Below are 24,464 nucleotides of genomic sequence, written 5' to 3' on the forward strand. Positions count from 1 at the left end.
TTCAGAGTATCTGGCAGTGTATTTTGAGTAACTGAAAATAAAACCCCCTCTTCAACATTTGGTTGTTAGCAGATCCTCGACAGTGTTTTGCCTGATCGCTCAGACCTTATTTGATTAGCTCGAAACATCCTTTCGCTCTTTAACAAGATTGAACACTACTGGGAGATAAAACCAGAACCATTTTGGGGCACAAATCTTGGCTGGTTCCTTCATGAGCTGAGCCAAGTCCTTTTATCATCAAGATTTTAAAGGTACATTTGAAGGCCAAGCGCAGAGCCTGCAGCAGGGAGTGAAAGATTGTTTAGTCGCGCGAAAGACTCGGGCACCTGCTGCGTTTCAGGCATTATCTGCTCAGTTCGAGCGTAAAAATCTGTAAACCAAGAAATAAAAAGTAAAACTGCTCTGACATTGACTATTCCAATGACCAGACCCTAAAAAAACACTGCCGGCTTCTGTAACCACCTATTTACTTTAATAATGCTACAATAAATTAATTTAATGCACATTCTTTTTTTTTAAACAAAACATCCAGTTATCACATCATTTTATGAATGTGTAATGTTTATGCAGAAGAAACAACCTGTTTGGGAACAGAGTGACACCAGATTCTTGCTCGATACCAAAAACGAAGCAGTTCTTCTTTTTCATTTTTCTCAGATCAAAAACAGGGCAAATTGGGGTGGGGGTGGGGGTGGGGGCAAATAGAACATAAGTGTGTGAGACTAAACATCCAGAAGCTTAAAAACATTAAAAGATCCATATGACAGAACTCAGTTCTGCGCAGAACATTAAAGCTCAGACTCCGTGACCTCAATTCTTCGAGCGATTACTCCCACGCTCAGCTCCCCTAGTGGACAGATCCAGCTATACCACACACACTGACAGAAAAGAGGGGAGCGCGCGCTGATCGCAGCTCAGCGTCCGGTCAGGGTTATCCCTTCCATTTCTACTTTGGTTTGCCGTCAAGGGGCAGGCTCTCCAGTAGACACTTCAGCTGCTCGTCTCCCAGTTTGATCTTGTCCTCCAGCTCCCTTTGCTCAATGATGAGGGCCGATTTCATTTTGACAAAGTGCTCGTAGTCCTGTAGGAGCTCGTCCGTCAGGTAGCTGGAGAGAATGTCGAACACCACCCGCTCCCTTCTGTCCAGGTTCTCCTTCAGCTCTTTTGCGTCTTCGTGCTGCCTTGTGAGGAGCTTCTGCTTTTGAGTGAGGGTCCTCTGCAAAAAGAAAAACGCAAAAAATAAATCTCTTCTGCTTAAACATTTTATACCAATTCATCCGTATCCACCCTGTTCTCCTCTGCGCAAAAGCTGAGGGAACTAAGTTGCTTGAAGCTACTGAGCAGAACCTCTCGGACAAAACAGGTCTCCTCACCCTTGTTCCAACCTAGACTTCCTGCTAAGAACTCTATTCTGTTCATTCTTACTACCTGCTCTCCGGAAGGTGCTGCCTTTTGTTGGGGGGTGAGGTTTTATGGGTGATCGTTAGCTCACACTACCTCACGTCGGTTAGTGTGTTGGCAGGCTGTTCAACCATAAAAGGCATCCCCCCCCCCCGAGTCCTCACGTGTGGACTTTTCAGCAGAAATCATTGGATAACATTCAGGAGTAGGATCCCAGGTTAATTTCTCCCCTTGGGCCTGGGATGTTTCTGGTCTATGTGGATCCGCTCCACACTGGGCAATATACATAACCAACTCATAGTTCAGGACGGGCACGAGACCTGAATTTTAGGTACCAGCTTTACTTCAGTTAGAAGCACTCTCACTTCTGAGTCAGACGATCGTGGGTTCAAGCCCCACTCCAGAGACTTGAGCACATAATCCAGGCTCACACTCCAGTGCAGCACTGAAGGAGCGCTGCACTGTCGGAGGGGCAGTACTGAAGGAGCGCTGCACTGTCGGAGGGGCAGTACTGAGGGAGCGCTGCACTGTCGGAGGGGCAGTACTGAGGGAGCGCTGCACTGTCGGAGGGGCAGTACTGAGGGAGCGCTGCACTGTCGGAGGGGCAGTACTGAAGGAGCGCTGCACTGTCGGAGGTGCCGCCTTTTGGATGAGACGTTAAACCGAGGCCCCGTCTGCCCTCTCAGGCGGATGTAAAAGATTCCACAGCACTATTTTGAAGAGCAGGGCAGTTCTCCCGGTGTCCCGGCCAACATTTATCCCTCAACCAACACCACCGAAAACAGATGATCTGGTCGTTATCGCATTGCTGTTTGTGGGACCTTGTACACAAGTTAGCTGCTGCAGTTCCCCACATTACAACAGTGGTCAGAAAAGTACTTTATTGGTTGTGAAATGTTTCGGGATGTCTTGAGGTGGTGAAAGGTGCTATATAAATGCAAGTTCTTTCATTCTCTGACTCATCTTCCTAATTCTGATAGCCAGGACCGAGCAGTGAATATGCAAAAACACCAAGATTCGGAACTTCTGTTCCACAGATTTGGATCTCCCTTCTACCTTTGGTGTTTGCGATTCTAAAACCATCTTCAGGCTTGTCTCCATGGTATATGACTAAAATGAAACGATCATTTTCAATGTCATGGTTACATCCACTAGATGCCTGGACTACAAAGCATGGCTACACCGCTGGAATAACTCCAGGGTTATTATGTATTTGTTAATAGTTCCAAGGGCAGTGCAAATTATTACATTCAGGAGCAGGAGCTAATATCTGAGGTGTTCATCAGATGACTACACATAGCAAGTACAGATGGTTAAGTAAGTGATCAGACTTTTTGTGGAGGTCGTGGTGTGGCCGGCATTTATTGTCCATCCCTGGTTCCCCTAAGGTGGTGGTGGGCCTTCTTCTTGAATCACTGGTAGTGGTTTGATACAACTTAGAGGTCACTTCAGAGGGCAGTTAAGAGTCAACCACATTGGTGTGGGTCTGGAGTCACATGTAGGCCAGACCGCGTAAGGACGCCAGGTTTCCTTCCCTAATGGGCATTAGTGAACCAGCTGTTTTTTTTTAATTATTCGTTGTTATGGGATGTGGGCGTCGCTGGCAAGGCCAGCATTTATTGCCCATCCCTAGTTGCCCCGGAGAAGGTGGTGGTGAGCCGCCGCCTTGATCCGCTGCAGTCCGTGTGGTGAAGGTACTCCCACAGTGCTGTTAGGGAGGGAGTTCCAGGATTTCGACCCAGCGACGATGAAGGATCGGCGATATACTTCTAAGTCAGGATGGTGTGTGACTTGGAGGGGAACTTGGAGGTGGTGGTGTTCCCATGCGCCTGCTGCCTTTGTCCTTCTAGGTGGAAGAGGTCGCGGGTTTGGGAGGTGCTGCCGAAGAAGCCTTGGCGAGTTGCTGCAGTGCATCTTGTAGATGGTACACACTGCAGCCACGGTACGCCAGTGGTGGAGGGAGTGAACGTTTAAGGTGCTGGAGGGGGTGCCAATCAAGCGGGCTGCTTTGTCCTGGATGGTGTCCAGACAAACGGCAATCCAACAGCTTCATGGTCACCATTACTGAAACCAGCTTTTTATTTCCAGGTTTTGTAAACTGAATTCAAATTCTCAAACTAAATCACGTTCCCTGGATTGCTAGCCCGGTATCATAACCACTACACTAACTGATATTGTTGCTCTAGTGTGTCCTCTTATGTCAGGTGGTGAAGCCTTGAGCAAGGTTGAAAGTCACAATGCCACGTACCCGCTCGTCCGGAGAGGCACTCTCCTCCAAGGTATTGAGGGCATTCTCTACTCTGGCCAGCCGACCAGAAAGGGACAACAGCAGGTTGACCACTTTGTCCAGGTCTCCAATGAACATTCTGAACTTGTCGAACTCGTTGGGTTTGCAGACCTCTTTCACGATGGCCTCCACCTCGTCGCCCAGGAGATTGTTGCCCTGGATGTCGTCCTGCAGGCTCTCTCGGGCCTCACGCAGCACCTGCAGCTTCTTGCTTATACTGTCGATCAGCTCTTGCTGTAGGACCAAAACAAGACTTGGTTTCACTGACCAAAACTGATAAAAGGCTTTCAGAATCCCCCTGCTCCAGGTCCAATCTCCCCACAATCTCGAGCTGTTTATAGTTACAGGTAAAAAGAAACATTCTGAAAACAGTTTGAAGTCTAATATCATTACTTCACGTCTAATTTTATTATGTGGCATTATGAAAAAATAATCTACTTCTTAGTTTACAAAGTTAATACACGTCAGGCTCGTGGAGATGCTGACTTGTGGCCTATGCTGCACCAGTACATTAGCCACATGTGGCTAATTGGGAATCCAGATGTCGATAATTACATTTCTGATTAGTAAATAAATAATGAGTAATGGACACCGTCGTTGGGCATGTGAACTTTAACCTTTTGTTGATAAAATGGTAAGACGAGATGCAGAGTGTGTGTGTTTTTTGATCATTGTGAGTACTTTACTTCCTTGGTTACTGAATGGTGGTAGATGTTTATTAAGTAAATATACACATGTTAAGTACATTTACCTGTGTTGTGTGAGTGTGTAAGGGGTTTTCTACTAAAATTAGTGCACGTGGTTAACAGTGTCGCCGTATCCACACCTGTGGTTAGTCAGTGATTTCTATTGGACATCACTGTGCTAGAGAGACTGGCTGACAGCATTCAACAGTTTACTGAACCTTGATTTGGTCAGTCAGGTGTCTGGGATGAATGGAAACCCACTTTTAAGACTCTCCAGTTCAAGCTATTGTGAAATCTACACCACGTTGTGGGGTTTCTGTTTCCCCAACAGGGAGTGGACACTTTCAACCTACAGTGTAGCCCCGCCCCTACCCACTGCCTCAGCTCAGGTAACAGGGAGTGGACACTTTCAACCTACAGTGCGGCCCCTACCCACTGCCTCAGCTCGGGTAACAGGGAGTGGACACTTTCAACCTACAGTGTGGCCCCTACCCACTGCTCAGCTCAGGTAACAGGGAGTGGACACTTTCAACCTACAGTGTGGCCCGGCCCCTACCCACTGCCTCAGCTCGGGTAACAGGGAGTGGACACTTTCAACCTACAGTGCGGCCCCTACCCACTGCCTCAGCTCAGGTAACAGGGAGTGGACACTTTCAACCTACAGTGTGGCCCGGCCCCTACCCACTGCTCAGCTCAAGTAACAGGGAGTGGACACTTTCAACCTACAGTGTGGCCCCTACCCACTGCCTCAGCTCAGGTAACAGGGAGTGGACACTTTCAACCTACAGTGTGGCCCCTACCCACTGCCTCAGCTCAGGTAACAGGGAGTGGACACTTTCAACCTACAGTGTGGCCCCTACCCACTGCCTCAGCTCAGGTAACAGGGAGTGGACACTTTCAACCTACAGTGTGGCCCCTACCCACTGCCTCAGCTCAGGTAACAGGGAGTGGACACTTTCAACCTACAGTGTGGTCCCTACCCACTGCCTCAGCTCAGGTAACAGGGAGTGGACACTTTCAACCTACAGTGCGGCCCGGCCCCTACCCACTGCTCAGCTCAGGTAACAGGGAGTGGACACTTTCAACCTACAGTGCGGCCCCTAACCACTGCCTCAGCTCAGGTAACAGGGAGTGGACACTTTCAACCTACAGTGTGGCCCCTACCCACTGCCTCAGCTCGGCTAACAGGGAGTGGACACTTTCAGCCTACAGTGTGGCCCCTACCCACTGCCTCAGCTCAGTTGCAGGGGCAAAGACTTCGGGTCCCTCAAAGGTGCATGGCTACTGCGAGAGTTTAACCAGTTAAAATTACACTGCGTACTAAAGCAAGTGGGTAGCTGCTACTGCTCGTCCAGATAGGACCAACCTGCCCAAAAGGGGCTTTGGCTTGTGGTGTTATCTGGAGTTGAGTGGAAGAATGCCAGTCCACAGTGACAGGTCTACCTACACCTAGATTCCATAGGTGAGCCACAAAGTGTAGACTTGATACAGACTTTTGTCACCAAGCACGTTCTCGTGGAGCTATCTCCAGCCCAAAGAAACTGTGCCTACCTACTCTCTCCCCTCCAAGAGGACTCTTCCACGTGTTAAGAAGATTGCATCTCTTACCTTCAAGTTGTAGGCTAGGACTTTGCAGAATGTGGAACTCGCTACCACAGGGAGTGGTTGAGGCGAATGGCATTGATGCATTTAAGGGGAAGCAAGATAAACACATGAGGGAGAAAGGAATAGAAGGAGATGCTGATAGGGTGAGGTTGGAGGAGGCTCGTGTGGAGCATAAACATCGGCAGACCAGCTGGGCCGACTGGCCTGTTTCTGTGCTGTAAATTCTATGTAAATAAGATTATTTTAAAACAACTTGGGATGGGATCGCTCACTGAGAATCCTACTTTAAAAAAAATCAGCTCTTTAAAATCAGAGGTACAGCTTCTGCTCGGAGTAATACCTCCATTCCAATGTGAACATCACCTCCCATTTTAAACAACTGTTTCTGTACAGAGTATCAGTCCACCTTATTACTGAGAGCTCTGCAAATGAACATGAGAATGCATTAACAGCCACGATCATTCCAATAAGTGAGACAGACATTGTTAGGTCTGAACTGACTATATCTAAAGAAGCTTGGAAGTTGCGCTGTATTCTAAGCAGAGGCTAGGTACCACAGTGCGGTGTCCCTCAGTACCTTAGGTTATCAAAAGCCAGCCAGATGAATTACCTTCTTTTCTGTAAGGTCGTGATTCAGTTCATCTTCAGAGTCCTCCTCTTCCTCCATCTGCTGCTGCATATCCTTCATCTTATTCAGCAGCTCGGCCTTTGGTGCAGATGTACTGTAGTACGTTGAGCTCGTGGTTAGAGAGACTCCAATGGGCATAGTCTCCTCTTCCCTGGTGAAACACACAGCCCGTAATGAGCACTCAAGCACTGCACGACACGGTAGTTTATCATGTAAAAACACAACAACCTCCTTTCAAGTGCCATTGCCAGAGGTGACATGGTCTAGGGTTGAGGGCTTTGTTATCTTATGGTGGGCAAACATTTATTGATTTGCTGGAGACTGTGGGGAAGGTGTATGGTCGACCAAGCAACCCTCAGCATCCATTAGGGAGGAGTCTCCTATTGGTCGAGCACTCAATCCAGGGTGGAGTTTGCCTCGTGGGGGGGCCCCGTGCAAAGGTTTGGTTTGGGGGTCCCCTACATTTTACTAGACAAATATACTAAATACTGCCTACTATCCCAGGCTAGTTTTGATTACCTAAGGGGGTCAGACAGGGATTTCCCAGATATTTCCCCCCGTTAATTGGCCTGGTTTTTCGCCTCTCCCAAGAGATTACTTGGCACCGGGTGGGTTGGGGAGGGTCTGTATCATGATGCAGGGGGCAGCACATCAGTGTGGGACAGGCTGGATGGACCAGTGGCTCTTTTCCTGTCTGCCATTGTTCGTATGTACTTAAATCTGCACAGGAACGATTGTGAATAAGGGTTGTTTGCAATAGATAATATCAAATCAGTTGATTTACTTTATCACTGGATCCGCTCGAGACCTCTGATTGGCTCAGGACCCCGTGGAATTGCACTGTCCTAACACCCCTCCTGATTGAACCAATCCTTGCTGCCAGGTATGTGGCGTTGGACCCTTCCATTACTGAAGATCCTTCTTATAGATGGAATCGGTCCCTAATCTTACACAGCAGATTCTGCCACACTGTGTGCTCTGGTGTTAAGACTTGAGCATTCACCCAATCCCTGATGAGAAGGGTTGACAAATGTCATGAATCTAAAGTTTGGACTTCCGATTCCAAGAAGACGAGTTTTGGTTCCCCTAAAAATGAGGAACCGAGGAACAGGAGGAGGCCATTCAGCCCCTCAAGCCATTCAATCAGACCATAGCTGATCTCTGCCTCAGCCCCATTTACCTGCCTTGGTTCCAGATCCCCCGATACCCTTACCCAACAGAAATCTATTATTCTCAATTTTGAAATTTTCAATTCATCCTCCACCTCAACAGCTTTTTGGGGAGAGAGTTTCAAATTTGTGTGAAGCAGTGCTTCCTGACATCACCGCGGAACAGCCTAGCTCTAATTTTAAGATTATGCCCCCTTGTTCTGGACTCCCGCACCAGAGGGAATAGTTTCTCTCTCTATCTACCGTATTAATTTATTTAATCATCTTAAACAGCTCAATTAGCAAATATTTCTACTAAAGTAGAGCACCTCACATTAGTGCTATAGGAATATATATGTTTTCAAAAGCCTATTGTTGCTTAATCTTCCATGCTCAAGGGAATAGAATCCTAGTCTGTGCAACATGCCCCATAAATGAACGACTAAACTGAACCCAGCTTCTTACAAGGGGGAGAGTAACCATATCTCACTCCCTTGAAAGTAAAAGAAAGAACTCGCATTTATATAGCGCCATTCACCACCTCAGGACATCCCAAAGCACTTTACTGCCAATGAACACCTTTGACGTGTTGTCACTGTTATAATGTAGGGAAACACGGCAGACAATATGCGCGCAGCAAGCTCCCACTAACAGCAATGAGATAAATGACCAGGTAATCTGTTTTAGTGATCTGGGTTAAGGCCAATTATTGCCCAGGACCAATGTTCCCTCTAATTTTTCATGGCGCCGCACGGGCCATTTAAAATACCGCACATGCACGGTTTTTAAATGGAAATGCCAGCTGCGCGGGATCCCTGGAGCACTAAGCAGCCATGCAGCTTAAAGGGAACGTTGCCAAACACACCAGGGAGAACTCCCCTGTACTGCTTCAAATAGTGCCATGGAATCTCTCATCTGAAAGACGGCACCTCGGACAGTGCAGCGCTCCCTCAGGACTGCACTGCAGTGGATTATGTGCATCGGAGTCAGGCTTGAACCCATGATCTTTAAGCTGATCTTATGGTTACAGAGACTCCAATGGGCATAGCCGCACCTTCCCTGGTGAAATACACACCCATCTTCAGCTAGAAGTGCCAAGTGGACGATCCATATCGGCCTACTCCTGAGGTCCCTACCATCACAGAAGCCAGTCTTCAGCCAATTCGATTCACTCCACGTGGTATCAAGAAATGGCTGAGCGCACTGGATACAGGAAAGGCTATGGGCCCCGACAACATCCCGGCTATCGTGCTGAAGACTTGTGCTCCAGAACTAGCTGCGCCTCTAGCCAAGTTGTTCCAGTACAGCTACAATACTGGCATCTATCCGACAATGTGGAAAACTGCCCAGGTATCCTGTCCACAAAAAGCAAGACAAATCCAACCCGGGGATTTACCGCCCCATCAGTCTACTCTCAATCATCAGCAAAGTGATGGAAGGTGTCATCGACATTGCTAACAAGCGGCACTTACTCAGCAAAAACCTGCTCACTGATGCCCAGTTTGGGTTCCACAAAGACCACTCGGCTCCCGAGCTCATTACAGCCTTGGTCCAAACATGGACAAAGGAGCTGAATTCCAGAGGTGAGGTGAGAGTGACTGCCCTTGACATCAAGGCAGCATTTGACCGAGAGTGGCATCAAGGAGCCCCAGAAAAACTGAAGTCAATGGGAATCGGGGGGGAAAACTCTCCACTGGCTGGAGTCATACCAAGCACAAAGGAAGATGGTTGTGGTGGTTGAAGGTCAATCATCACAGCCCCAGGACATCGCTGCAGGAGTTCCTCAGGGCAGTGTCCTAGGCCCAACCATTTTAAGCTGCTTCATCAAAGACCTTCCCTCCAATATAAGGTCAGAAATGGGGATATGCGCTGATGATTGCACAGTGTTCAGTGCCATTCCAAAATCCTCAGATAATGAAGCAGTCCATGCCCACATGCAACAAGACCTAGATGACGTTCAGGTTTGGGCTGATAAGTGGCAGGTAACATTCACACCACACAAGTGCCAGGCAATGACTATCTCCAACAAGCGAGAGTCTAACCACCGCCCCTTGACATTCAATGGCATTACCATCGCCGAATCCCCCACCATCAACATCCTGGGGGATCACCATTGACCAGAAACTTAACTGGACCAGCCACATAAACACTGTGGAAACAAGAGCAGGCTGGGTATTCTGCGGCGAGTGTCTCACCTCCTGACTCCCCAAAGCCTTTCCACCATCTACAAGGCACAAGTAAGGAGCGTGATGGAATACTCTCCACTTGCCTGGATGAGTGCAGCTCCAACAACACTCAAGAAGCTCAACACCATCCAGGACAAAGCAGCCCGCTTGATTAGCACCCCATCCGCCACCTTAAACATTCACTCCCTCCACCACCGGCGTACCGTGGCTGCAGTGTGTACCATCTACAAGATGCACTGCAGCAACTCGCCAAGGCTTCTTCAGCAGCACCTCCCAAACCCACGACCTCTTCCACCTAGAAGGACAAGGGCAGTAGGTACATGGGAACACCACCAACTCCAAGTTCCCCTCCAAGTCACACACCATCCTGACTTAGAAGTATATCGCCGATCCTTCATCATCGCTGGGTCAAAATCCTGGAACTCCCTCCCTAACAGCACTGTGAAAGTACCTTCACCACACCGACTGCAGCAGTTCAAGAAGGCTGCTCACCACCACCTTTTCAAGGGCAACTAGGGATGGGCAATAAATGCTGGCCTTGCCAGCGATGCCCACATCTCATAAGTTAATTTTTAAAAAAGCACCCCATGCCCCAATATTTTATTATGTAATTTTTTTTAACCTCCTTTCATGCGATATCGTCAGTGATTAAATCGTACTTGAAAACAGTGGCCTAGGGGGCATGACGTTAATGGGCCCACTTCTAACTGGAATGCGAGGGGGCAGTTATAAAGGAGCTGGGAGACCCGTCCCAAGCCAGCAGGGTCCTCTCCAAATATGCAGCTCGGCCTCTGATGATGTAATCACTGCCCCCAATCTGCCATTTTAACCTGAGGCCTGAGCGAGGTGACTTCCCCACCAGGCCAGACCTGCCGGGAGCCGGATCGAGGGCCAGAGGAGGCCCAGTGAAGTGTAAGGGTTCCATCTTATTTTACAGGTTCTCATTTGTGGGCCAGGAGGAGCGGGAGTTCTCCTCCGAGCCCCACAAGGAAACATTGGGCCTCCCCTCCCCCGATCCCGTTTTCCTGCTGAACCCCCCCCCCCCCCGATCCGCCTACCTGGTGCCAGAGACTGTTCTCTCCCCCAGTCCCTGCCCCCCCGCTCGAGCCTCTGAGCTGCACGATTTTAACAACTGCCTGGCTGGTTTTTTCGGGAAGCCACATGCTAATGAGGCCTGGACATTAAGATCCCCCGAGTCATCCTGCTACCACTCCTATCGGGGTTGGCCGGCTACTCGCTAGGCCGTGTTCCCATCTGGGAGTGACAGTCAAACCCTCTGTGTCTCAGCCTTCAGTCTGGGATCTCGAACTGTGCGACACGAAGCTCAACGTGCCGTGCGGATGGATGGGCTTTGGAGCATTCACGATGCTGAGAGGGTCGTGGATAACACGTTTAGTGAGTTGTTCACACCGCAGGGTAGGGCGGCACAGGCAGAAGGGAAATGGGTGACCATCAGGCAGAGCAGTAGAGGCAGGCAGGTAGTGCAGGGGACCCCTGTGACCATCCCCCTCTCAAACAGGTATACCGATTTGGATACTGTTGAGGGGGATGACTTACCAGAGGAAGGCAGCAGCAGCCAACTTCCCGGCACCAGGGGTGCTTCTGCTGCTCAGGAAGGGAGGAAAAAGAGTGGGAGAGCAATAGTGATAGGGGATTCTATCGTAAGGGGTACAGATAGGCGTTTCTGTGGCCGTAGACGTGACTCCAGGATGGTTTGTTGCCTCCCTGGTGCCAGGGTCAAGGATGTCACTGAACGGCTGCAGGGCATTCTGAAGGGGGAGGGTGAACAGTCAGAGGTCGTGGTTCACATTGGGACCAATGACATGGGTAAGAAGAGGGATGAGGTCCTGCAGCAAGAATTTAGGGAGCTAGGTAGCAGATTAAAGAGCAGGACCTCAAAGGTTGTAATCTCTGGATTACTCCCGGTGCCACATGCTAGTGAATATAGGAATAGGAGGATAGAGCAGATGAATGCGTGGCTAAAGAGTTGGTGCAGGAGGGAGGGCTTTAGTTTCCTGGATCACTGGGCCTGCTTCTGGGGAAGGTGGGACTTGTACAAGTCGGACGGGTTGCACCTGAACCAGAGCGGGACAAATATCCTTGCGGGGAGGTTTGCTAGCACTGTTCGGGGGGGTTTAAACTAAAATGGCAGGGGGTTGGGAACCTGAGCAGGGAGACAGAGGAAAGGGAAACAGGGATAAAAGCAAAAGATAGGAAGGAGAAAAACAAAAGTGGCAGTCAGAGAAATCAACGGTTTAAATCAAACGTGACCACAGTAAATAATAATTCTAATAGGTCTAAGAGCGTTAAAAAAACAAGCCTGAAGGCTTTGTGTCTTAATGCGAGGAGCATTTGTAATAAGGTGGACGAATTGGCTGCGCAAATAGAGGTAAACGAATATGATTTGGTTGGGATTACGGAAACGTGGCTCAAGGATGGCCAAGACTGGGAACTCAACATCCAGGGGTATTCGATATTCAGGAAAGATAGGCAAAAAGGAAAGGGAGGTGGGGTAACATTACTGGTTAAAGAAGGGATTAATACAATTGTAATGAAGGATATTAGCTCTGATGATGTGGAATCTGTATGGGTAGAATTGAGAAATACTAAGGGGAAAAAAACATTAGTGGGAGTGGTATATAGACCTCCCAACAGTAAGGCGGAGGTTGGGGATGGTATTAAAAGGGAAATTAAAGAAGCGTGCAATAAGGGCACAGCAGTCATCATGGGTGACTTTAATCTACATATAGATTGGGCCAACCAAATTAGTAACAATACTGTGGATGAGGAATTCCTGGAGTGTTTACGGGATGGTTTCCTGGACCAATATGTCGAGGAACCAACCAGAGATCAGGCCATCTTAGACTGGGTATTGTGTAACGAGAAAGGATTAATTAGCAATCTTGTTGTACGAGGCCCCTTGGGTCTGAGCGATCATAATATGATCGAATTCTTCATTAAGATGGAGAATGAAGTAGTTGACTCAGAGTCTAGGGTCCTCAATTTAAATAAAGGAAACTACGATGGTCTGAGGAGCGAGTTGGGTAGGATTGATTGGGGAATGGCACTCAAAGGGTTGACGGTGGATAGGCAATGGCAAACATTCAAAGACCGAATGGATGAGCTACAGAATTTGTTCATCCCAGTTTGGCATAAAAATAAAACAAAAAAGGTGACTCAACCGTGGCTAACAAGGGAAATTAGGGATAGCATAAGATCCAAGGAGACGACATATAAATTGGCCAGAAAAAGCAATAATCCTGAGGATTGGGAGTAGTTTAGGATTCAACAAAGGAGGACAAAGGGATTAATTAAGAAAGGGAAAATAGAATATGAGAGTAAGCTAGCAGGTAACATAAAAACTGACTGTAAAAGCTTTTATAGATATGTGAAGAGAAAAAGATTGGTGAAGTCAAGCGTAGGTCCCTTGCAGTCAGAATCAGGGGAATTTATAATGGGAAACAAAGAAATGGCAGACCAACTAAATTCATACTTTGGTTCTGTCTTCACAAAGGAGGACACAAATAACCTCCCAGAGATGCCGGGGAACATAGGGCCTGATGAAAGGGTGGAACTGAAAGAAATCAGTATTTGTAGGGAAATGGTGTTAGGAAAATTGATGGGACTAAAGGCCGATAAATCCCCAGGGCCTGATAATCTACATCCCAGGGTACTTAAGGAAGTGGCCCTAGAAATAGTAGATGCATTGCTGGTCATCTTCCAGAACACGATAGACTCTGGAACAGTACCTATGGATTGGAGGGTAGCTAATGTTACCCCACTATTCAAAAAAGGTGGTCGAGAAAAAGCGGGGAATTATAGACCGGTAAGCCTGACATCGGTAGTGGGGAAAATGCTAGAATCTATTATAAAAGATGTAATAGCAGAGCACTTGGTAAGCAGTGACAGGATCGGACAAAGTCAACATGGATTTACCAAAAGGTAAATCATGCTTGACTAATCTACTGGAATTTTTTGAGGATGTAACTGGTAAAATAGATAAGGGAGAACCAGTGAATGTGGTGTATTTGGACTTTCAGAAGGCTTTCGATAAGGTCCCACATAAGAGATTAGCGTGCAAAATTAAGGCACATGGGATTGGGAGCAAGGTATTGACTTGGATAGAGAACTGGTTGGCGGACAGAAAGCAAAGAGTTGGAATAAACGGGTCGTTTTCCGAGTGGCAGGCAGTGACTAGTGGGGTACCGCAAGGATCGGACCTAGGACCCCAGCTGTTCACAATATATATTAATGATCTGGACGAGGGAATTGGATGTAATATCTCCAAATTTGCAGACGACACAAAGCTGGGTGGGAGGGTAAGCTGTGAGGAGGATGTCGTGAAACTCCAGTACGATTTGGACAGATTGGGTGATTGGGCAGAAACATGGCAAATGCACTATAATGTGGATAAATGTGAGGTTATCCACTTTGGTGGCAAAAACAGGAAGGCAGATTATTATTTGAATGGCAATAGATTGGGAGAAGGGTAAGTGCAAAGAGACCTGGGTGTTCTTGTGCACCAGTCGCTGAAGGTAAGCATGCAGGTGCAGCAGGCGGTTAAGAAGGCAAATGGTATGTTGGCCTTCGTAGCAAGAGGGTTCGAGTACAGGAACAAGGATGTCTTGCTACAGTTGTACAGGGCCTTGGTGAGACCGCACCTTGAGTATTGTGTGCAGTTTTGGTCGCCTTACCTGAGGAAGGACGTTCTTGCCATGGAAGGAGTGCAGCGAAGGTTCACCAGGCTGATACCTGGGATGGCAGGAATGACGTATGAGGAGAGATTGTGTCGATTGGGCTTATATTCACTGGAGTTTAGAAGATTGAGAGGGGATCTCATCGAAACTTATAAAATTCTGTCAGGCCTGGACAGACTAGATGCAGGAAGGATGTTTATGATGGCCGGGGAGTCCAGAACCAGAGGTCATAGGCTAAGTGTAAGGGGTAAGCTATTTAGGACTGAAATGAGGAGGAATTTCTTCACCCAGAGATTGGTGAACCTGTGGAATTCTCTACCACAGAGGGCGGTGGAGGCCAGTTCATTAAATATATTCAAGAAGGAGTTGGATATATTTCTTAAGGCTAAAGGGATCAAGGGGTATGGGGAGAAGGCAGGGACAAGGTACTGAATTTGGATGATCAGCCATGATCTCATTGAATGGCGGAGCAGGCTCGAAGGGCCGAATGGCCTACTCCTGCTCCTATCTTCTATGTTTCTATGTTTCTATGTTTCTCTGTCCTTCCCCTCGGTTTCGGCTTCTGCCCCATCCCAGTGTCCCAAGGAAGCCGAGCTCGGAGGGTGCAAGGGGCGGATGCGGGAGATTAACAGGGAGGGACCTGGATTGCAAGGGACAATTAAACCTGCAAGAGGAAATGAGAAACAAATAATGTCGGAGAATTAAAGAGAAAGTTTACTGAGAAAAGGAGGGGCAGGCAAGAAAGATATTAGAGAGAGTAAACAGGACCCGCAGTGGTAGCCGCTGCTAATGCCTGGCTAATGCAGCTCGATGGGGAGGGGATCGGAAGCCACAGACTTAAAGACCTTTTTACAAACAGTGAAAAGTGGAAATTAAAGTTCGAGTAACCTGGGCCATGAAGTAATAAAACATTCCGAGGTTCAATTCTCTGCCGTTTGAAGTATGCAGAGGGAGGGGTAAACACAACAGTGTTACTTTGTACTCTTGTGTGTGGTGAATAAAAAGATTAGCACAACACGTGGAGTTTGTAATTCCGTATTAAAACACGTATCAAGGACAACTTGCATTTATATAAGCTCCTTTAACGGAGTAAAATGTCCCAAGGCGCTTCACAGGGGCGCTATCAAACAAAATCTGACAAAGAGCAACAGAAAAAGATAGTTGGAAGGTGACCTCTCCCCGCATCCCCCACCCCCACCCCCCCAGCCTGCTGGGAGCCAGAAGAGGCCAGGCAAGGAAGTTTTCCAAAAAAAAATGTAGGTTTCCTTGAGCGCTCCTCCAGGCGCCAGGAAAAGCCCTGGGCTCGGGCAGGAGTCGCGGCCTGGATATGGAAATGATGCCCGGGAGCTTGTTACTCACCCAGGCCCCTCACACAGAACAATCCCGCCCCACGATAAAATAAGGGCCAATCTCCTTGCGTCTCCTGTGTCGTGGAATAGCGGAGTGGGGGGGGCGGGGGGGGTGGTCAGAGTTCATCTGGCTGCCGTATCTGACAGTAACCGGCAGGCCTCAGGGTCACCCCTCAACTCTCCAGGTTTGATTTTGAGCGCGTGCCGGATCTCAGCTGCCAGCACTGCCCGATGATCACCCCGAAAATATTGAAAGCAGCTGAACCCGGAGAATTGGCACGGTGAAGTCGGGCGCTTGCTGGCGTTAATGGAAATGTATGGAGAACATGATTGACTCTTCACTATCCTCTGAAGTGGCCTCTCAGTTGTATCAAACCTGTTACAACAACTTGTATTGATATAGTACGTTTAACGTAGTTAAAACATCCCAAGGCGCTACCCAATAGTTCAATAAGGAGGCTCACCAACATCTTCTCGGGGCAATTAGGGATGGGCAATAAATGCTGGCTTGCCAGCGATGCCCACATCCCGAGAATGCAGAAAAGGAAAGAACTACAAATCTAAATTAATAAACTCCGATATGCTGAGAAACGTCTCGTCGACACCATCTGAATTTTCCTAGTTGCTTATTCTTAATGGATGTGCTTACCTTTCCTCCGTAGTCTTGGGTGAGTATGATCTAGGAAGAAGTTTCCTGCGTTGCTGTGCTTCCTCCAAGAAAGTGTCATCTTTGGGGAATATCCCTTCCATGAGATCCATGGTGGTCTTCATTTTAGAATTAGGATACAAAATATCAGCCAGGGATCGATCTTTGTCGACAATCTCCCTTGCCAATTCTTCGGACTTGATGTCGTCAACGCTCTTCTCTCTTGTCTTCACGTAGCTGGGCACAGGAGAGAGTTCCTCGCTTCCCCTCGAGTCGCTTGCTGCCACTTCAGCCTGGGCGACGCTCAGACTGGTCTCCTTGTCCCGCTCCTGCTCCCGCTCCTTGTCCCACTCCTGCTCCCGCTCCTTGTCCCACTCCCGTTCCTGCTCCCGCTCCTGTCTGGAATATGCAGCGAAGAGCGAGTAAGGATGCTCGCAGGTCCCGATGGTTTTTGGCTGTTCTTTGTTGGGGAGGCCGATGAGGTCCACGTTGTTCAGGAGGTTGTGCCGGCTTTCCTTCTCGGTCTGGCTTTCCGACCGAACGATTTTAATCGGCACCTTCTTGACTGTCGTGTTGTTCTCCGTCACTTTCTCGATCCTATCAAGGAGAGAAAAAAATCTAATCAGAAAGGAGGCACGAGGAGGCAGTACTGCAGAGAACGGCAGCGCAAAGGGTCAGTCGGAGAGGAGGGGAAGAACGATTGATCCTCTGCTGGTAACGGCTGTCCAGCTTGTTTCTAGACTAGTCTTCAGCAATTCACACAAAGCCTTCTTAATGTGCAGATCAACACGAGTTGACTGGCTATTTCAAGATAGCCACAAACATTAGTTCCTCACCGTGATTAGCTGCTAAGTCTTTACACTAAACATTACGAATAATCATTATGGGCAGAACAACTGATAAGATTCTTATCTGAAGCCGAGCAAATATAATGTGCTGAATGGCCATTTGCAAGAATGCATGAATGATAAAAGGCAGTTCAGCACAGCTAGCTCAGTCCAGCTTTAAGTGCGTTTACAGAAAGGATGTTGAATAAAAGGAAGCCAGTTACTAGAAGAAAGAACTAAAGACACAAGGGCTCATTTTCTTACTTTGCATTCCTGCTGTGGGGCCTCACCCACCGAGAGCACACAATGGGCATTCCAACATGATTTGGCTGCCATTTAAATACCGCAACATCTGATAGGCGGCCTTGGCAGGTCAGGCTCCTGCGGAGTTGTGAAACAATCCCCACTGTCGTGATACAAGTGCCCATCGACTGCTGATGCACATTTCTCTCTCTTCAGTCAGCCGTGGCTACCCGGTGACAGCACTCTCGCCTCTGAGTCAGAAGGACGTGGGCTTGAGTTCCACTCCAGTGACTTGGGCACAAAATCTAGGCTCACGTTTCAGTGCCGTACTGAGGGAGTGCTGCATTGTTGGAGTTGCCATCTCAGGTGGACATAAAACATCTCACAACACTATTTGAGCAAGAGCAGCGGAGTTCTCCTTGGTGTCCTGGCCAATAGTTATCCCTCAAGCTACACCACTAAAAACAGATGATCTGGTCATTCATTTTATTGCTGTTTGTGGGACCTTGCTGTGCGCAAACTGGCTGCCGCGTTTCCTACATTACAACAGTGACTACACTTCAAAACTATTTCATTGGCAGCGCTTTAGGTCGTGAAAGGCACTATATAAATGCAAGTCTTTCTTTCAAAGCAAACAGATCCACCTCCACACAGCGAGGGTAACGAGGGACCTGCTCTGGTGGTGCCTTTAAGACGCTCCTTAAAACCTGCCTCTTTGACAAAGCTTTCGGTCATCGGTCCTAATATCTCCTTATGTGGCTTGGTGTCAAATTTTGTTTGATAATCGTTTCTGTGAAGCCCCTTGAACCAATTTACTACATTAAAGGTGCTATATAAATGCAAGCTGCTGTTGTTGTGGGGTACAAGGGCCTCTTCCTATTGCCGTACCACTTCACAGCACGGTGAGAAATACACGTGTCGAAACTCCTTTGTTTAAAACGCAAGCTAAAATTTGAAAAACAAATCAACTCGGCTGGACATTTGGAAAACCGAAGACACCTGCTTTGTATCACCGGAAACACCGTCTGAATTTGGTGTCTAGCGCAAGCCTAGAGCCCCAAATTACAAAACAAAAACTGGCCATTTCATTGCTTGTCCAGCCCCTGAAGCTGAGGTACAATAACATTCATTCCAGTCATACTCTTTTTCATAGAACCATACAGCACAGAAGGAGGCCATTCGGCCCATTGTTCCTGTGCCGGCTCTTTGGAAGAGCCGTCCAATTAGTCCCACTCCCCTGCTCTTTCTCCACAGCGCTGAAAATCTTTCCTTTTTAAGTATTTATCCAAATCCCTTTTGAAAGTTACTACTGAATCTGTTTTCACTGCCCTTTCAGGCAGCGCATTCCAGATTATAATAACTTGCTGTGTAAAAAAAATTCTCATCTCCTCCCTGGTTCTTTTGCCAATTACCTTAAATCTGTGTCCTCTGCTTACCGACCCTTCTGTCACTGGAAACAGTTTCTCCTTATTTACTCTATCAAAACCTTTCGATTTTGAACACCTCTATCAAATCACCTCTTAACCTTCTCTGCGCCAAGGAGAACAACCCCAGCTATTCCAGTCTCTCCACAGAACTGAAGTCCCTGATCCCTGGAATAAATCCAGTAAATCTCCTCTCCAAGGCCTCGACATCCTTCCTGAAGTGTGGTGCCCAGAATGGACACAATACTCCAGCAGAGGCCTAACTAGTAATATCTAAAAGTTTTCTCACTTTCGGTTTGGAGCTGACAGACCTCTGGTACCTCACGCGATCTGTTGTTCTTCACGTGCAATCTTAGATAGAGAGCACCCCCTTTGCTATTCGACTGCGGGGGCATCACACCACCGTTCATTCCTGTCTGCACCCAGTGTGCACATACATGAACTTGCCAGCAGGAGTCACTGTCCAACAATCGTGAGGGAGACCGCTAGCTGATGTTTTTTTTAAACTCTCCGCCCCTCAATCCAAGGGCACTGAGGCCAATTGTTGCTCTCCTGAGATCAGCTAACAGACCATGGAATCAAACCTGGCACCTTCTGGTCTACGTGCCTCGGCTATCCATTGCCTTCAGCAATTGGGGAAGTCAGGGGGGGTCAAATAAATCGTTATCAAGTATAAAGAAGCTTTCCTATTATGTTACCTAGCAACAGAATTAAAATCAGCACACCCCTACTGATTCCTTCATTTTCTGTCATGTTTTCAAAGGCAGGCCTTGGTACATCCTTAGGCCTCCTTCATCTATCAAAATTCTTGGTCACACCATCTCTTCTGGCCTCGGATGGATCTCCCACATCTCATCTCCCCTCTGGTTCTTTTGCCAATTCTCTTCGATCTATGTCCTCTGGTTATCGACCCTCCTGCCAGTGGAAACAGTTTCTCCTTATCTACTCTATCAAAACCCTTCATGATATTGGCCCAGAAATTCCGTTCGCAGGCCTCCCGCGGGCGGAGGACTGCGATCTGGAATAATCTGCGCCTGGACCGGAGGCTCCCGGGAGGCGCAGAGTTCCGTTGCTGGGCCTCCCCAAACTGCCGGTGCGCAGGGCCCGCGTATCCCAGAGGCGCAGGCGGTTCGCAGCGTCCCTGGGATCACGTGGGCCATGGGGAGCCAATCAGAGAAGGGAATCTCCATTCATACATTTGACAGGAAGACCTGTCAAATATATGAATAGAGATCACCCCAAAACATAGTAAAACTTTAAATACATTTTTTAAAAATCACATTTTTAAAATGACTTTAAATTACATAAATTAAGTATTTTAAACAAAAATTTTATTTTTTGAAAAAAGTAATTAAAGTTTTTAATGGGGCTAAAAATAAACGTACCTTTCTTTAAAGTATTTTTAAATGATAAATCAGTGGAAATTTTTTTTATTTACTTTTTTTCAATTCTTATCCCGGTAAAAGCAGGCCTTACACCTGCTTTTACCAGGCGCAAGAATTGTAAGTGTTTTCTGTGGGCGGAGGGTCTCCAAAAAACGGAACTCTCCGCCCGCAGAGGCCCTTCTCCCAGGCAGGCGGAGGGTCTGTCGAGAGCTTTCTTCACAGATTGGAAATGCCGGTTTCCAGCGCATGACTAAAACCGGCATTTCCGTTGGCCCTACGGGTGAGTACACAGCGCCTACACACCCGTAGGGACCGGAATTTCTGCCTCATGAACACCTCTATTAAACTCCCCTTAACTTTCTCTGCTCGGAGGAGAACAATCCCAGCTTCTCTAGTCTCTCCACATAACTGAAGTCCCTCATCCCTGAGGAAGGAGGGAGACCACTCAGCTCAGAGGAGGGCCCATCTAACTCATCCTTTCCACAACACCCACCATCATCTCCATTGCTAAAGCTGCCTTCAAAAGGTGCGGTTTCCTCCTTCGTGACCAATATTCTTTCCCCTTCAGTGACTCTTAACTCTCTCTAAACCCCAAAACTTGAACTTTGCTTACAAATCTGGTGACATTCTTCTAACAACTGTCCGACTGCCCTCCCACCCCACCCCACCCCACCTTCCGCCGCCCCAGACACCCTCACTTTGGCCAGTATCTCTCTCTCTCCATTGTAATTTTCATTCCATCAATGCTGCTATGGTCAGTGCTCTGTTGAATTTCCACTCTAGTTCTTTCTAAGTTCCAAAGCCAACGTCCTTCAAATTATTCTTCCTCTGCATATCCTCCCTCTGCATGGATACCAACCCTCATCACAGTTTCCTACTCTAAATCATTCTTTCATAGGACCTCAAAACTGTGGGTCTCCTCAGCTCCCCCAATCTCTCTTCCCTATCGCTAGGCTTTTTTGTTAAAAATGGAAACTTGGTATTGCTTCATCAATCTTTTTTTTTATTCTATTGAACCGTGGCAGTGTTCTGCGCAACGGGCCCTGGCCTTTCACTGTGGTTTATCAATAGTAATGAATACAATTATCTCCAGGTAAATAGAGACAACCAGTCCACTTGATCGGCACCCCACCCACTGCTTTAAACAACACTCCCTCCACCACTGGCGCACCATGGCGGCAGTGTGCACTATCCACAGGCTGCACGCGCTAAGACTTCTTCGACAGCACCTCGCAAACCCGCGATCTCCTCCACTGAGAAGGACAAGAGCAGCAGGCGCATGGGAACACCACCACCTCCAAGACACACACCTTCCTGACTTAGAAATATATCGTCATTCCTTCATCGTCGCTGGGTCAAAATCCTGGAACTCCCTCCCTAACAGCAGTGTGGGAGTACCCTCATCACACGGACTGCAGCGGTTCAAGAAGGCAGCTCACCACCACCTTCTCAAGGGCAATTAGGGATGGGCAATAAATGCTAGCCTTGCCAGTGATGCCCACATCCCGAGAATGAATTTTTACAAAAAGTTAGTTTATAAATAAAAACAGAAAATGCTGGAAATACTCAGCAGGTCAGGCAGCACCTGTGGAGAGAGAAACACAGTTAACGTTTCAGGTCGATGACCTTTCGTCAGAACTCAACTTTATAAATAATGACCTGGCCAGGTTGTCATCTTCCAGGGTTAGCGGTGGTTTGTCGGTGAGTCTCTGCGGTGCAAACTGTGGGGACGGAGACCGAGGAGCATCCATCGTTGACTTTGGGAGGAAATGGAATGCTGAGCTTTTATCATTGTCCTCTTTCAGCTGTGCTTTCCCCGAGTGGGCACCTCCATCCTCGGAGTACCCGCTGAGCTGAGGCTCCTGCGCGCCATTGCCAGCAGCCGCAGCAGAGCTTGGTGGCAGGTTGGTGCTGCTGACTGGCGCTTCGGTTGTGCCCACCCACTTCTGGTCAGGTGGGACGGGCATGGGCTCGGGCGCAGTGGCTGCCCCTGAATGGGGGGGCTCTGGTCGCCGGTACTTGTCTGTTTTCGGCGGTGCAGCCCCTTTCCTCCTGTTGGCCGCTGCCAGTTTCTCCTCAGCCCAGGCGAGGTCCTCGCCCGTGGCCCAGTAGTTGCTGGGCGCCCGGCCTTCGGGACAGGGCTGCGGGCGTTCCGGTTCGGGTTTCCGTTCTACTTCGTCCTCATTGGGCTGCGGGTACCAGTGCCCGCTCAGCATGGTGACCGGGTGGGTATGCCTTTCCTGAGGGAGATTCTCAGTCTTTGGTACATTTCTCTCAGACCAGTTGTGCGCAGAATTTTGCTCCACTGGAAATTTCTGTCCCTCGGTGGTATTTTCTATGCTCCCTGAGTCCAGGTGTCTGCTAGTAAAAAAAAAACACAATGTAAGCTTTAAGTGGAGGCTTAATCATTGAATCTTGCAGCACAGAAGGAGGCCATTCGGCCCATCGTGCCTGTGCCGGCTCTTTGAAAGAGCTATCCAATTAGTCCCGCTCCCCTGCTCTTTCTAAATGGAGTTGAGGTACAGATCAGCCATGATCTTATTGAATGGTGGAACAGGCTCGAAGGGCTGAATGGCCGACTGTTCTTCCTCTGCTCCACTATAGCACTAGCCACTGCCAATCTTGTAAGGCTAGGTCCCAATCAAGATCCAGGAACAATGTTGATATCACTGAGATCATTGCAGTACCGCTGCACCGAAAGAACGATTAAACAGTTTTAAAGGAACTACCTTTCTTCAATTTATTCATAAAATGCCGTCAAAAAAAAATCTTCAACCATGAAGTTCTTAACCGCTAAGATTCATAATTTGGGTCATCTTTATCCCTCATTTGGCTAATGGATAGAATCATACAGCAGAAAGTAGGCCATTCAGCCCATCGCACCCTGTGCTGGCTCTATCCACTTAGCTACATTCCCCATACCTTAAAAAATATTCTTTTTGAAATGTTTATCTATTTCCCTTTTGAAAGCGATTGATTTTTGAAGCTGCTCCCACAGCTGTTCCTGGTGCGGCATTCCTCACCCCTGGCAAAAAGTGGCATCTAACCTCCTCCTTTGTTCTTTTCTTGATGACCTTCAGTTGCTGCACTCTAATTACCCACTCGCCAACCAATGGAAACCAATTTTGTCCTATTTATCAAGTCAAAAATCATCATTTTTGAGCTCCTCCTGGTTCTAACCGTCCTCAGTGCTATCGGCCTTGGTGCCTTTGCTGCTGCACCCCTCCCCATAGGCCTGACGTCTCTGCTAAAGACAGACACCCAAAACTGGACACAACATCCGAACCGCAGGTGATTCCAGAAACCTCTGTGTTCCTTTAGGATAAGTGACAGGACAGACCAGGCAGTCAGCTATCAACCTGTGTACCTCCCAGCCCAGTACACTGGGCGCAGGGTGAAGATTCACACCTCATCGTCACATTTAGAACATGGTGGGGTGCAATAAAGAGTAAAACCTTGATTCATAACCACGGTTACCAAGAGAAGTACAATTAGGGTGCCTTGCTCAGAATATCCCCCCTTTAACAACAAAGTGTGCTGGATCGAAGCTAGTTACCAGCTTGACGACAGGCCTAAGCAGGTTAAAGTGGCACACAACTGTCAGACACTTTTTACCACACATCAGTGGCATTAGCATTGCCTGCAACATCTCGAGACAAGCTTGCAAGGGGGGACTCTAGGCCATGCTAACAGAGACAGTTAGGAACTTGAGACCCAGTTTATTTGTCAAACCCAAGTCTAAAATAGGACGCCCCAAAGTGCTTTACAGCCAATTAAGTACTTTTGAAGCGTAGTCACTGTAGGAAACGCGGCAGTCAATTTGCGCACAGCAAGATCCCACAAACAGCAATGTGATAATGACCAGATAATCTGTTTCCTTAAGTGCTGCTGGTTGAGGGAATAAATATTGGCTAGGACATGGGGAGAACTCCCCTGCTTTTCTTCGAAATAG

General features: G+C 48.0%; 1 protein-coding gene across 9 annotated transcripts in view; it reads right to left on the reverse strand.

Moving 5' to 3' along the window:
- Positions 1-450: 450 nt before the first annotated feature.
- shroom2a (shroom family member 2a) overlaps positions 451-24,464 on the reverse strand; it is a 299,172-nt gene continuing 275,158 nt past the window's right edge. For 4 of the 9 annotated variants that reach the window (XM_086006374.1, XM_086006380.1, XM_086006379.1 and 1 more), the window contains 5 exons: positions 22,157-22,873; positions 16,637-17,230; positions 6,590-6,758; positions 3,650-3,922; positions 451-1,216 (listed from right to left, as the gene is read on the reverse strand). In XM_086006374.1, the coding sequence (XP_085862500.1) occupies positions 947-1,216; positions 3,650-3,922; positions 6,590-6,758; positions 16,637-17,230; positions 22,157-22,873 (2,023 nt within the window). In that variant the 3' untranslated portion in view covers positions 451-946. The remainder of the gene's footprint in view (positions 1,217-3,649; positions 3,923-6,589; positions 6,759-16,636; positions 17,231-22,156; positions 22,874-24,464) is intronic. The other 5 variants (XM_086006383.1, XM_086006376.1, XM_086006375.1 and 2 more) reach the window with 4 other exon arrangements.

Source organism: Somniosus microcephalus, chromosome 14 (genome assembly GCF_052327205.1).
Source record: "Somniosus microcephalus isolate GS21.2 chromosome 14, FLI_Smic_1.0, whole genome shotgun sequence".
Classification (NCBI taxonomy): Eukaryota; Metazoa; Chordata; class Chondrichthyes; order Squaliformes; family Somniosidae; genus Somniosus; species Somniosus microcephalus.